The sequence below is a fragment of the Triplophysa rosa genome, linkage group LG25, assembly GCF_024868665.1.
Source record: "Triplophysa rosa linkage group LG25, Trosa_1v2, whole genome shotgun sequence".
In the NCBI taxonomy this organism is placed as follows: domain Eukaryota; kingdom Metazoa; phylum Chordata; class Actinopteri; order Cypriniformes; family Nemacheilidae; genus Triplophysa; species Triplophysa rosa.
Window position 1 is genome coordinate 16,741,462 of NC_079914.1, and position 15,000 is coordinate 16,756,461.

Sequence of the window (15,000 nt, forward strand, 5' to 3'; positions counted from 1 at the left end):
CTCTCTCTCTCTCTCTCTCTCTCTCTCTCTCTCTCTCTCTCTCTCTCTCTCTCTCTCTCTCTCTCTCTCTCTCTCTCTCTCTCTCTCTCTCTCTCTCTCTCTCTCTGTCTCTCTGTCTCTCTGTCTCTGTCTCTCTCTCTCTCTCTCTACCTCTCTGTCTCTCTCTCTCTCTCTCTCATTCACTCTCTTGTTGTGTTTGTGTGTTGAGAACGGAGAGATTCTGCCGGTGAAGTTGATCACGTGGAGTTCTGTGGGAGTGATGTTGGGTTTTCTCTTCCTCACCATCCTCATCCTCACGTGTGTGCGCACACTCAACAGCAACAAGATCAGCATCATCACCAACGGCTCCAGTGCGCTCTTCATCTCCAACCTCATCTTCATTCTCGGCATCAATCAGGCCGACAACACGGTAACACTAATGATTGTTAAAGTAATATCAGCAGTCCACACGACTGCACTTGATACAGTAACTGAGTTAAAGTGACTGAGTAAATGATTTGGATGATTGTGTGTGTTTGTGTAGTTTGTGTGTACGCTGATAGCCATCCTGCTGCACTTCTTCTGGCTGTGTGTGTTCTCGTGGATGTTTCTGGAGGGTCTTCACGTCTATCGTATGATCAATGAACTCAGAGACATCAACTACGGCCCCATGAGATTCTATTATCTGATTGGCTGGGGCGTGCCGGCGTTCATCACAGGTACACACACACACACACGCATGATGATGATGTCGTGATGATGCTGACGGCGTGATGATGTGTGGCAGGTCTGGCTGTAGGGTTAGATCCGGAGGGCTACGGGAATCCTGATTTCTGTTGGCTCTCTCTGTATGACACTCTCATCTGGAGTTTGGCGGGACCCGTCGCTCTGGTGGTCTCTGTGAGTGTTCACTTCTGCTGTGGCACACTGGATAGTGCACTAATGAGAATGACTGACGGTGTGTTTTGTGTTTCAGATGAATGTGTTTCTGTACATCACTGCGTCGAGAGCGTCGTGTTCTGTCAGACACAAGAGTTCATGTGAGAAGAAAGAGACGCCCATGTGAGTGTCGTCGTGTCATCATACAGTGTGTGTGTGTGATGCAGTGTGTGTTAATGTGTGTGTGTGTGTTCAGGGCGGGGCTGAGGACGGCGTGTGCCGTGTTGTTTCTGGTGACGGTCACGTGTGTTCTGGCGCTGCTGTCGGTCAACAGTGACGTCATTCTCTTTCATTATCTCTTCGCTGGATTCAGCTGCTTTCAGGTACGGCGGCAGTGACATCATCAGCTGTGATGTCATCAGTCACGCAGCGGATCTGACACGCGTGTGTGTGTTTGCAGGGTCCCTTCATCTTCTTCTTTCGTGTGGTGTTTGATAAAGAAGCTCGAGACGCCATGAGTTACTGCTGCCGTAGAAAACAGCCGGATCACATCATCAAATCTAAACCTGCTGTCAGTAAAGTTTCTGTGTGTGTGTGTGTGTGTGTGTGTGTGTGTGTGTGTGTGTGTGTGTGTGTTCATGAATGATGTTAATAACATGTGTGATTGTGTGTGTCAGGCGTTCATCGGTAACAGTAAGTATCTGGACGGACGTTTGTATCATCTGCCGTTTGCTGAATCAAGCGTCTCGCTGAACGGAACTCAAAATCAAAACTACATACCCTTCAGTCTGAGGTACACACACATGCTCACACACACACACACGCATGGACACACACACACACATGTTGGGTTTCCATGTTTTATGGGGACATTCCATAGACACAATGGTTTTTATACTGTACAAACTGTATCTCATATTCCCTCCCCCTAACCCTAACAATCACACACAACTGTCTGCTCTTTTACATTTTCACAAAAGTTCATTCTGTATGATTTATAAGCTTGTTTCCTCATGGGGACAAAAACATGTCCTCACAAGGACAAGGGTTTTGGATATTGCCATCTTTGTGGGGACATTTTGTCTCCATACCGTAGGGTTTACCCTTCCCACACACACGCACACACACACACACACACACACACACACACACACACACACACACACACACACACAACTGCATACACACACACACACACACACACACACACACTCACGCACACACACAACTGCACACACACGCACAACTGCACACACACACACACACACACAACTGCACACACACGCACACACACACACACGCACAACTGCACACACACGCACACACACACACACACACAACTGCATACACACACAGAGTGTAATGGTGTGTTTGTGTTTCAGAGGAGATGATCTGAGCAGCAGTCACATGAGTCTGAACGAAGACAACACACTCTACCAAGAAAACAAAGAGCAGAACCACGGTAACACACACACAGCAAATATTTTCATGTTAATGAACAGTGTGATTTACATTTATGCATTTGGCAGACGCTTTTACATGGCATGATACTATACATTTGTTTGTGATTATGTGAATCCCTGGGATCGAACTAAGATTTGTGTGTATGTTAAGATGTGTAACGCGTGTGTTTGTGTGTAGATGATGGTTCAGACTCAGATTCCGACAGTGATCTCTCTCAGTTGGAAGACGATCAGAGCGGCTCGTTCGCCTCCACACACACATCTGACAGTGAAGAAGACGAGGCTGACATCCCGCAGGAGGAATGCTGGGAAAATCTGGTCGCCAACGGCAACAAGAAGTCTCACGGTACCAAATGAGTGAATTCAAATCAAACACATGATTCTGTTAGCATGTCTCTCTGACGCCTGAGCCGTCTGTCTGTCAGATGCTGGAGTGTGGGAGGGTGAGACAGCTGACGGGCGTCTGAAGGTGGAGACGGTGTCTAAACCCGCAGACAGAGCAGAGGCTCATGGGACAGAAAACCTGCTGCTGCTGCCAAACATCAGCACACAGTACAGAGGTGTGAACACACATCATGAAACATCACGTCACATGATCACATGAACACACGTTAACAACACGTGACTGATCTGCAGGAATTCGGAAGAAGAAACAGCTGTCGCCCATCGCTGAGAGAAACGCCATCAACCGCATTCACAACCAGCTGTCTGTCAGCCCGCCAGACTCCGCCTCCTCGCGTGGCCCCTCCTCCAGCGAGGGGCGGAGGGGCGGAGCTAAACAGGACGGTCTGAATGCGGCATCAGTGAGCGTAAAAACACTCGACAATGATTCATCAGAATCTGAGTGAGTAAACCAATCGCAGCACACACATTCTGAACAAGTGTGTACTTCTTTTAAACAAAAATGAACAAACTTTCTAAATGTACATGTTCAAGTTTATAGGTTTAGTTTTGGGCTGGAATAGTTTAGAGGACGTCAAACGTGTGTGAAACTGAAGCTGATCACAGACATTTCATTGCAATATATCTTTCAGAAAGGAACACAGAAGTATAGAGCGATGTCAAGTTTACTTGCAATATAAACTCGTAATGTGCTACAAGTATTGAACTATCAGTATACCTAACAGTAGACTTCTGAAAACTCAAAGGGGGTCGGTTGAGTCTGAAGAACTAATAACTAATTGTATTCTACAACAACAAAAATACAACTGTTACATTCATATTTACAGAACACCCAAATCGCAATGTCAAAAAATAATTGAAGAAAGTCAAATTTATTTTCTATTCAAAATAATTTCTTCAAATATTTTATTTTATTTTTTCTCTTCGAAATATATATATATATATATATATAATTTTTTTAAATCTTCTCAAAAACATTTTCTTAAAAAAAAAAGAGAGATAAAAGCTACAAAACAAACGCATGATAGCTGACAGTGACACCTGGTGGTCAGTGATGGTACTCCATGGCTAGCAAATCATTTTTTTCTCTTTTGTTTGGCCTTTTGAAGAAAAAAAATCTGAAGAGAAAAAAATTTTGGAAGAGAAAGAAAATGGTGAAGATGAAATAATTTTTTTAAGCAAAAACGTTTTGAAGAGGATTTTTTTAAAGAGAAAACAAATGTGCAGAGAAATAAAAATGAAGAGGAAAATTTGTTTTGAAGAGAAAGAAAAATTGAAGATGAAAAAAGCTTTACATTTTTCCCTCTTCATTTTTGTCTCTTTAAAAAAAGTAAGAAGAAGAAACATTTTGAAAAGAAAAAAAATGTAAGATTTTTTTTAAAGAGAAAATAATGAAGGAAGAAATTTAAGGACCATATTTCCAACCAAGATTTTTTTACGTTGCAGTTCAGGGCTTCCGTAGATATTACTATACTTAGAGTATATTTAAGTCCCATTTTGTTTAGGTTATATACTAATGACTGTTTGAGCACGCACAAGAAGAACTCTATCATCAAATAATCTGTTAAATAAAGATCAGAATATCAAAATCAGAAAACAGGAATTTTGTTCACGGAAATCATCTTATTGGCAATGCTGGGAAAGCTAAGGAAGTGATTACATGATCCTCAAGAGGATCATAGGGCAGTCGTGGTCTAATGGTTAGAGAGTGGGACTCGTGACCAGAAGGTTGCCGGTTGGATTCTCAGGGCCGGCGGGTAACGACTGAGGTGCCCTTGAGCAAGGCACCTTACCCCTACTTGCTCCCCGGGCGCTGCAGTGATAGCTGCCCACTGCTCCGGGTGTACGTGTGTTCACCACTTGCTGTGCGTGTGGTCACTACTCTCTGGATGGGTTAAATGCAGAGTCACGTTTCGGGTTTGGGTCACCATACTTGACAAATAATTGAATTAAATTATAAATAAAAAAAAATCATTAGATCCATTATCCTACAGTCCAATAATCATTCAGCAAGTGGATACTTGTGACTGTTCATTGACTTGGAAAGCGCACATTGACCACCTGTTCAAAACTCCAACAAGGATATGTTTTAAGAAGACTTACTGTATGTTGGTCGGAGCAAGTCAGGGGATTGTGTCGTTATTTTATCAAGCAGTTTTAGGAAGTCTGCTCAATTATGGTCTGCAAAGTTGATATGGCAATTAGGGCTGTCACGATTATGAAATTTGGCTGACGATTAATTGTCTAATAAATCATTTCGATTATGACGATTAATTGTCTGTTTTTGAGCTTTGACATTTAATTCTCATACATGTTTTATTCAGCTTTGAAACGACCATATTGTTCTGAATATAAAGACTATGTTTTTTTCTTGGAAATACATCGGAAAAAATTGGGTCATCATACTTGAGGTTTAGGCTTTTACCTGTCAATAATACAACCGCCAAATACTTGTAAATGAAGTAAATTGATCAGGTGTGAATTGAAGCCACCATTAAAATGCTATCAGTCATAGAAAAGCTTCTAGTCTGTTTTTTTTATCACTTGCAAGACTACAATAAAAGTTTACTTCTGTGTTAATGAGATTTTGGTAGACTGCTTTTCACACTGAAATAATATTAAATTGTACTGCAGGTTATTTTTATGGTATATGCTTTAGTTTTTTGTTAAAGTGATTGTGTTGTGGTGGTACATTTGACAAGTATTACCATGCTTTAGTTACAATATATACACTAAAATACGCAGATGCACTACAGCTCCCCCTAGTGTCTTCTATAGAGATGTGCGATAATTGCGATGATCTGAAACCATCGCGATGAGGTCAAACAATCGCCATGAGACGATTATTTAATAATCCTGACAGCCCTAATGGCAATCATCACAGCTTGCACATCTTGTGATGGGTGTAAGAGAATATAATCACTTCAATCTAAACTATAAACGTGAGTGATCCAAGCCACCTTTTATTTACAGTGGACATTAGCATATTTTCACACAAACCAAGCATTTGTGTTTTTAGTTTAGACCGCGCTTGGACCCTGTTCCCATAGTGTTCAGAAGCGCTTGTTTGTATACTTTCATGAACTTTCTCTCTTCGTTTGGTCTGACTTCATCATCCAATCAGTTTTCTGTCATTCAAATGTGACGTCTTTCGATCAGAAGCACAGTCACGTTCATTTCATTCTGTCGTGTTCTCACCTGACTCTGTGTGTCTCTTCAGGTGCTGATGTTGCCTGCGGGTTACCACGATGATGTCAGAGGTCAGAGGTGAAGAGCAGTCGCTCTGTTCTAACCGTCACACGACAGCTGACTTGCCAAACGCTCAAGAGAACTTACACTTTGATTTTTGTTTACATGCTTGAAGCGAAGCACTTTTGATTCTGTCCACAAGGAGGCGCTGCATCACCACCCAAGACTGTGTTAGCAACGGTTCGATTTTATGACGTTCATCAGGGATTTTCCTACATGAAGCTGAACTCTGTACAGATGACGGAATCCTTCTTCACATCACTGCGCGAGAAGCCTTTCATGCTTCTCACTCTTTTGTACATTTTCACGACTCTTTTATACGAACCTAAAAACAAGTTTTGACCGAAAGAAAACCTTTGTATTTTATAGCTTAGAAATAACGTGGCTTTGTAAATGTAATTCTTTTGTAAATGAGTTTTGTGTTACAGTGTTGTACAGATCTCTAACATGCCATAAAAACACTTACGGGATCAACCTGCAGATAACCAATCACAGCCTTTGATCTGGATTACATCATCACGAACACCAAACGCATTTTTATTGGTGTTGTGTGACCTCTGAACTCGGTGTGTGTTGATATGAAGGTGACGGGCCGGGCTGAAGGAAAACTCGTGTGATGTTAAACTCGATTTGAGATGTTGACACTGTAAGAAAACACAAACCATCCGCTTCACTCGCAACGCAACGCAAACACGACACACCTTCATTTTCATTGATGGTAAGAATTGGCTTCATTTATCTGAAGACTTCAAAGATCATCAGCTTCAGTTTTATTTACTCTATTTCACACCAGAATTGACCATGACGGTATTTCAATGACACTTCATTGAGTACATCTCGCACTCGGCACTGTGACGAGTTGAAAGATCTCCATCTTGATGCGGCGCTGACGCACATAGGACAATGCGCACGCTGCACCGTGTGCGCGTCGCGACCGCGTCACTCCCTATTTGCGCATGCCTACATTTAAAAAACAAACTTGCGCGCGCAAAAGATGCGAAATGTGAATGGCCCCTGAAAAGAGTAATTGTAAGCAAACAACACATTACTACTTAAATACAATCCAGACAAAAGAAGTCCAGCAAAACATGTTTGTGTAATAGTGCAGCATCTTTTAAGGTGATGTGAAGGTCTCGACGACTTCAGCTCTCTTGGAATCCCAGAACTCTACACAGTAGGTGTCCTGTATCTTGAGAGAGGTCCTCTCGACCATGTCCATTCTCATAAACTTGAAGAGCAGCGATATGTTGGAGTAGTTGTTGCCTGAAAGCAATATGTTAGTTGCCAACATGAAGTCTCCAACTAGCACGCCAAATTTCATAGTGGGCTGTGAAGACCATTTTCCCAACAGTTTTGTGAGACAGTTCGTTCTTTCCCAACAGAAGAACGTATCTGAAACTGACAAAGGTGAGAAAAGCTGAACCAACGATAACTAAAATATACATTATACATTCAGAATTATTCTGACAAGACACGCAAGAAAGGTTGTGTGCTAATACAATGTTGAGAAGCTCCACACCCTTGAGCGTTACACGTTTTGATCGAGGCAGCTGGTCCAATTCCTCGATGTACAAAAGAATCGAGGTTAGCTACGGGTGCAGGATGGCCCATTACATCATCCGCAACAAGGACTTTCAATGAGTCTTTGGATAAAAGCATCTCGGGGGTTTGTGGCTGGTTGAAATCCAATGCATCATGGACTGCTGACAGCCTGTACGTCAACGGCCTTCTTTGAAGCACCTCCAGACCGCTAACCATGTGTAGTGTCAAGTGCAGTACTTTAAAATCAACGGCATCATATTGTTTTAAAACTGACCACACACAGATACGTGGACCGTCGTCATCATCACGGTCATCCAGTTCTATTGTTACATATTCTGGGCGCCATATCAGCACACCATGTGTCATCGTCCCAGTCAATACGGTTATCTTCAATTGGGTCTGTACAGCCACTTACGTTGTTAGTGCCAATGTCATTGAGAATGAAGTCATTTAGAAAAATGATTGTCATTTACAGCAAGACATTATTGACATGCAAATTAAAAGGGTTGTCAAGTCTAAAGCACGGGTTCCTCTGGCACAGGTCTAGAATGAAGTAACATCACTAATCTAGGATGTGATTGAGAATTTAGCAGCACTTACACACGTTACAATCCATTTCAACTCATTATCTTGTTCACTTGGTAAGTAAAGAGACAACTTTCCAAACAACAAGGAGTTAGTTCCTCTAGGTAATATCCAGAAGGAAGATTAACAATTGTATCAAAAGGAACAACTCGGTCAAATAAGTCAATAAGAGTAGAGCCAGCTTTCTGGAAACACATTCGAGGAACAAGAAAAATGTTCATCACCTGTCTTTATAAATAGAGTTGAGTTGACAGATGGTGTAACCACCAAATTCGGGGAAACCATTTTTTGAACAGGTATCACATTCAAACCAATACCCCTAATCAACACACTGTTAGCAGTGTAAGAGTCATTTGAAAAGGATAAAAGACTTTCGACTGTTACGTCTTCCTTAGAATTGACCAATCTCACAAAACCATCCGCAACAAATTGAGAAAATGTTGAAACCCAGGACGAGCAATTCTTCTGCACATTATTCCCTGCCGAGGCAATGACAGCCAAAGCAACAGATTTCACTGAAGATGAAGACAATATCTTTTGCTTTCACCGGTGGACTCTCATTCTTCCAGTGACCAGCGCACGACGACAATCACACATTTCGGCTCTCTGTTTTTCTCCAACAAAGATACGACTATCACTGTCAGGTGAAGCACGCAGCAACGTTGAAGATCTGCTACGATCATGCCAGAATTCTTTCTGAAAGTTTCCTTCAGCCTTTTTATAGCCAAAAGAGGTTTTATGGACCCGAAAAAATCATCAGCCGTGACGGCCGGCGTGTCGGGTTTACACTCTCTAATGTTGAAGTTAAGAACTTACACTCGTCGTCTGGCCAATGAAGCGCATCTGCCACACGGTCAAACAACAAAAGAAGCGTTCAACATCCTCTTCATCAAAGTTAGGGCTCAACCTCATACTAGTCACTACATCAGACTTACACAAAGCCAATTCACGTTCCACACCTAAAGGAAGTTAACCATCTTCTAGATCAGTGCTTCTCAAATGGGGGTATGTGAGAGAAACTGACATTTAGTCAATAAATTATGATAATAGTATTTTTATATGAAATTAGGACTACACAAAGATGCATAAAAAATAAATTCGCATTTCAATTTATTAGAGTTATTTATTGAGACCCGGAATCAGGAGCAGTGTCTGGGCGCGAAATCATGTAAGTTAGGAGAGGTCGCGATAAAATGGACAGGTGGCTTCTTAAAAGAGGACAAGCTCCTCCAACAGAAGACGAACATGCTAAAAAGAAAACAAACAAACCAGAGCCTCAAAAATACCACCAGTGTGGTGATGAATACATAGGGATGGGATTTACATCTACTTCACATGACCCTCCCTCAGCACTGGGCTTTTTATGCGGCGAGCTGTTAGCTAACATCTTCAACGGCATCTCCGGACTAAACACCCAAATCAGGTCGGGAACTCACTGGAGTTTCTCAGAAGAACATTTCATGAATTTACATCATGCCAAGAGAACATGAAAAAGCCACAAGTGCATCAGCAAAAGCACTGGCAGCATCGTGTGCTGTGTCTTTACTTTTGGCCAAAGCTAAAAAGCCATTTAGCCTGGCTGAGGACTTGATCAATCCTGCTGCAGCTGTGCTCGCTGACACCATGCTGGAAAAACAGCAGCAGACACGATCAAAACTGTACCGTACACAGAGAAGCCCTGGATCAAAGAAGATGAGCCCAGAGCTTAATTCCGTGTTGAATGATGCTGTCAAGGCAATAAACTTCATAAAGTGAATGCACGTCTGCTTCGGAGATTATGCGATGACATGGGATCTGAACACACCGAAGTCCGCTGGCTTTCCAGAGGCAAAGTACTGAATAGGCTGTTCGAGCTGCGAAATGAGCGGTGTTGCTTTTTGTCACACAATGCGTCCCCTCTTGCCACTTTGTTTAAGGACAATAATTGGATTGCCAAACTAGCGTATCTAGCAGATATTTTTACCAAACTGAACGAGTTGAATCTCAGTCTGCAAGGCAGGGACACTTTATGACCGAGTTGGTGGTTTTCTCGAGGAAGCAGAGCTGTGGAAGAGACCTCAGTTCCTCAGTCTGATAGCTTCGTCGTAAGTGAGAAGATGGGGAGAGACGCAGCAAAAACATTTCTGGATGGACATTTAGCTAACGTGATTTCTGGTTTCAAATCATACTTCCCTGATGTAAGAGAGAAGTCTGAGCAACTGGATTGGGTTAGAAACCCATTTACACTTTCCCAAAGCAACCGTGTCACGTGAGCTACCTGTTGACCTGAGGGAGGAGCTATTGGTTTTGAGGTCGGCCCCTGGGGCTAGAAGCCCTGCCGGGTTGGCCCACGAGCCTGGAGGGACTGCGGCGGTGGTGGCTGCGGGTCATCTGACACAGAGTGTTTAAGGTTAGATCCATACAGTTTTCCAGCTGACTATCCTCATGTAATCTTTAAGTTGTGATCAGGTTTAGTTGTATTCATATTTTAATGAAAGAAAGAAATGGATAGAAATCTTTGTTGTGATCACAAAAGATCCTTTTGTGACTGAAGTGAAGCGTTTGTTGGAGTCACGACGCCGGCTCAACTTCATCATGTCTGTCAGCCATCGGCCCAACCCTCGTTTGTAGTATTCTCAAAGTAATATTCTTCATGATCTATTTTATTTTTATAAAGTTATTATTTACTAACATGCGTTTTTGCATTATTTTACTTGTTTTACTGAATATATACACGGATGCTTCAACCAAACAACCAGCAGAAACGTCAATCAAAATAGAATAAAATAATAACATACCTGAAACTCCACCGGTTGAATCTGAAACGGCGTTTAATTGGATAAAGAATCCAGGAGAACTTCAGTAATATGTGACCCTGGAGCACAAACCCAGTCTTGATTAGCACGAGGACATTTTTAGTAACGGCCTCATGGTGTGGGTCAAAATGATCCATTGTTCTTTTATGCCCAAAATCATTAGGATATATTAAAGATCATGTTCCACGAAGATATTTTGTACATAAATATAGAAAAACGTTTGTTTTGTGAGTGGATGTCCTGCTACAGTGCCTCTGATTCCTAACCCTAAACTTTAAAGGCAATTTTCTCAATATTTGGATTTTCGCACCCAGAGTTTTCAGCTGCTGTATCTCCACCAGATATTGGCCTATGCAAACCATACATCAAGAGAAAGAAAAGATTGTGTTGTATATTTGTTGTTGAATGAAAATTAAACGTTTCAATAAATACATTTGAAGTTTAATGACTTGACCGTTGCGTTGATCATGACAATGCAATTTAATGTAAAATAAACAAACAAATAAATATAAAGGTATGGTTTCTCTGACTTCTAGATTTACACAAATAAACTACATTTACAATTATGATCATGTGGTCTATTTTAAACGATAACGGTATCAGGATTAAACAACAAAATCTCTTTTCTTGTGCAATATTTATTGACAATATGAACAAACAAATCCACGCGAAACTGTAACGTAAACTGATCTCCGGCCACTGCAATTATATGATTGGTTGAGGGAGTCTCACGTGATCCAGGTTAGCCGTTACGCTTTTCCCTGTGGTTAGTATTACAGAGCCTTCCATCTCCCTCTATAAGCGCATGTCTGGTTGTACAGTGCTTTGTCCACTAGGTGGCGCTTTAGGTTAACATTCACCATAGGAAGTTTCAATTCCTTGAGAAAACGTGGTTCACACACTGCCTTTCCTTTCCTAATCCTACATTATTTACATGTTGACACATAGCAGCTAATTCGACTTTACGGAATGTGTTTCGGTCTTAGACGGGTCTAGCTTTCATGTGATCGGCGGAGGTGAACGAGAACTAATGGAAATCATCGTTTCAACTGAAGGTCGTATTTAAACAGCCGTTTATGAGCGCTTTTTAGTCATAGCACTCATTCACGCCAAACGTGTATAAACTCCCCATCACTGCTAATGAATAGCGCAACACGTACCTCCGGCTTCCATCTTTATGAGGCGGCGCGGGTCTGTCACTCTTTAAATACTGTGTGTAGCTCCTCCCTCTTAATTCCATTGGCTTTGTCTTTAAAGAAACAGCTGCTCCAAATATTCGAGGTAAAAAAAAGCATTAGATAAGAGAGGTGGATGTTATAGTACCTGCCTATGGGGAAGATGGAGGCTAAATCTATTGTAAATAATTATAAACATGTGGCAAATAGTGTAGTGATGTGAGTTTTGTGTTCCAGCAAGTCTTTTATTTTGGAAGCGTTTAAAGAATTAATTATTTTCATGCACACTTTTTATTTTCTTTATATGGCGCAGAGGAAAATGTGCGTTGTGTTAAAAATAACCTGTTTACATGCGAGTGACGTCACTTGGTTGCGCTGATTTTTTTTAACCCTCAACTTTTATTTAAACAAGTTTGTCGTCAGGTAAATAGTTTGTGGTGAGGTAATTTATTCAAGTGTTGTAAACTTGACGTGAAAAGACATCGCATTAAATGACTCGTCTTCTATAGAAACTCGAAGTTCTTTCTCTGAACTTAAGGAGATTCGTGTAGATAATAATAATAATAATGAGTTTTTAGTGGTAGCGTCAGAAATCACAAAATGACTGAATTTTTGTCTTGTGAAATCTTATAAATATCGATTGAAAAGTCAAGTCAGTTTGACCGTTGCTCAGCAGGTGGTGCGCGCGAGGACCCTTTTCCCGCTCTGCGCTCGTGCTGTTGCTATACGACGCATGACTTACGATCGTCCAATAAATAAACGATCATGCATAAAACTGTATTGCACGTATTTCAGTCATTTCGTTTTTACAACATGAATAAAACAACATTGTGTTGAAACTACTTTGCTATAAAGCAACAGAAACACAATCAGAAATTGTCCATCGTTTGCATTTTACTCCGTAAGAGTAGTTGAGATATACAGACATACTCTGCTTTTGTCCGTTGATTCCCATGCGCGATTCTGCTTCAAAGTTTAGAGAATATATTGAGAATACGTGTACCTTTTGCCAAGCCTTACAAATCAATATAAATTTAACAAAATAATGAGAAAAAAAACGCGTTTATCCAGTTTTACAAAATTACACTGAAAAGAAATGCAGAGCACATGTGAGTCCAAATCAATTTATTAAAAAAATGTCTCAGTATAACAGTAAACCATTTTAAACAGCATCTAAAAATTAACATTTCATTCTTATGTAACACACAAAGTCGACTACGTGTAAAATATATCTATGAAGCAGCAGATGCGACACAACTCAATGTGATTTTCCCATCTCGTTCACGTTCTGTCAGAGAACCTCCTGGTCCGTCCACTTTCTTTAATACAAATATAACAGGCTTTTCCTCCACAGCTCCTGTGGGAATGTGAGTGTGTTTATGTCAGTTTGAGCGCTCTTTTGCTCTGAATTGTCACACAAATGCTCCATAATGCTTTGCAGGCCGGGCTGCACGATTCCCAGCAGGGGTCTTTGAGAAGGGTCTCCGTTCCAACACGCTTCCATGAGCTGCCAGCATTCCTCATCGAACACGGGCGAACGCTCCGGCCGCGAACCTGCGCGTCAACAAACGCACAAACATGCTGTGAGTTGATAAGGTACACTGTACCAGTGTTGTTTCAATTACTTTGAAAAAAGGTAAACATTTGAAGATAAACATGCAAATGTGTTTTTAAAGAATATATATTTATTTTCACCTTTCTTGACGTTGGTCCACAGCTGATCTTTACTAGCACATTTCTCAAAGGCTTCTGGGAGTTTGACAGAGCCGGTGCAGAGATACCAGAAGAGAATACCAAACGCATACACGTCCACAGAATTATCATACTTTCCTGAAAACACACACACACATGCTTGTGTTACCGTGTGTGTGTGTGTGTGCGTGCATGCACATGTGTGTGTGTGTGTTTCTGACCTGTGAACAGTTCTGGTGCCATGTGTATGGGTGTTCCCACTATACTGCCTGACATCATCGCCTCCGGTTTACAGAAACCCAGATCTGTGATCTTAGCCCGGTTCTGTTTGTCCAGCTGCACGCACACAACAACACAACAACACTCAATTAAAGAAACACTTGACTGAACACGGAGAGAGAGGAGAGATGAGTGTTCTTCACCAGAACGTTCTTCAGTTTGATGTCTCGGTGCAGGAGACCCTGACCGTGTAGAAAGCGAATCCCCTCCACCACATCCAGAGCGATCTGTAACCTTTCCTTCAGCGTCAGACTGCCCTGAAACACACACACGCATGACATCAGACGGGTTCTGATGTCACACAGCCGCTGTAGAGACGGACGTGTACCTTCAGTCCGGTGTAGAGATCTCTGTGTAACCGCTCCATGATCAACAGAACCGCGATGCTGGAGCCGCCTGCGTACGAGTGATCGATGACCGAACCGTGAAGATTCACCAAGCGCTCGTGCTTCGGGAGAGACCTGAGACACGGCGAGACCAACACAAGACGTTCACACATACCAGAATGCACTGCGATGAGCTCCATTAAATATTTCTCGAAAGAAAACAGCTTTATTTTAGACTCTAGTTATCGTGAGATAAGTAAAGTAGGTTTCATTTCTGTATTTTTAGTGTGTGACGTGCAGCTGTCTATGTAGGGTACATGATGTGCAGTTCCCTCAGTAGGGTGCATCAGTAGTAAAGGTTACCGTGTGTAGTGAAACTCCAGCGCGAGGTCGTTCCAGTGTTTGTCATCCGGCGGAACCACAGATTTGAGCGCACACGGGTGATTTCCACCCCAACCGTCACACAAATACACGACTCCGTACTGACCACGACCCAACTCACGACCCAACTTGGGCTTTCCTGAAACACCAGACACAAACACACAGAGAAACTTACTGAACATTCTCTGCTTATACACTGACGAAACATCCCTACCACATCTGAAAAGCATTAGAGAAACACCTTAAAAACATT

General features: G+C 41.9%; 2 protein-coding genes across 2 annotated transcripts in view; one reads left to right on the forward strand and one right to left on the reverse strand.

Moving 5' to 3' along the window:
* The window catches only part of celsr2 (cadherin, EGF LAG seven-pass G-type receptor 2), a 51,776-nt gene extending 40,413 nt beyond the window's left edge, over nt 1–11,363 (forward strand). Inside the window, exons 20-31 of the mRNA XM_057325386.1 lie at nt 8–409; nt 524–698; nt 767–879; nt 956–1,041; nt 1,115–1,241; nt 1,319–1,429; nt 1,536–1,651; nt 2,241–2,320; nt 2,500–2,667; nt 2,747–2,881; nt 2,958–3,165; nt 5,944–11,363. Of these exons, the coding sequence (XP_057181369.1) occupies nt 8–409; nt 524–698; nt 767–879; nt 956–1,041; nt 1,115–1,241; nt 1,319–1,429; nt 1,536–1,651; nt 2,241–2,320; nt 2,500–2,667; nt 2,747–2,881; nt 2,958–3,165; nt 5,944–5,950 (1,728 nt within the window). The 3' untranslated portion in view covers nt 5,951–11,363. The remainder of the gene's footprint in view (nt 1–7; nt 410–523; nt 699–766; nt 880–955; nt 1,042–1,114; nt 1,242–1,318; nt 1,430–1,535; nt 1,652–2,240; nt 2,321–2,499; nt 2,668–2,746; nt 2,882–2,957; nt 3,166–5,943) is intronic.
* A 1,816-nt stretch (nt 11,364–13,179) lies between these two features.
* dstyk (dual serine/threonine and tyrosine protein kinase) overlaps nt 13,180–15,000 on the reverse strand; it is an 18,791-nt gene continuing 16,970 nt past the window's right edge. The window contains exons 9-14 of the mRNA XM_057325460.1: nt 14,730–14,886; nt 14,369–14,501; nt 14,184–14,297; nt 13,983–14,097; nt 13,765–13,899; nt 13,180–13,623 (exon numbers count right to left, since the gene is read on the reverse strand). Of these exons, the coding sequence (XP_057181443.1) occupies nt 13,391–13,623; nt 13,765–13,899; nt 13,983–14,097; nt 14,184–14,297; nt 14,369–14,501; nt 14,730–14,886 (887 nt within the window). The 3' untranslated portion in view covers nt 13,180–13,390. The remainder of the gene's footprint in view (nt 13,624–13,764; nt 13,900–13,982; nt 14,098–14,183; nt 14,298–14,368; nt 14,502–14,729; nt 14,887–15,000) is intronic.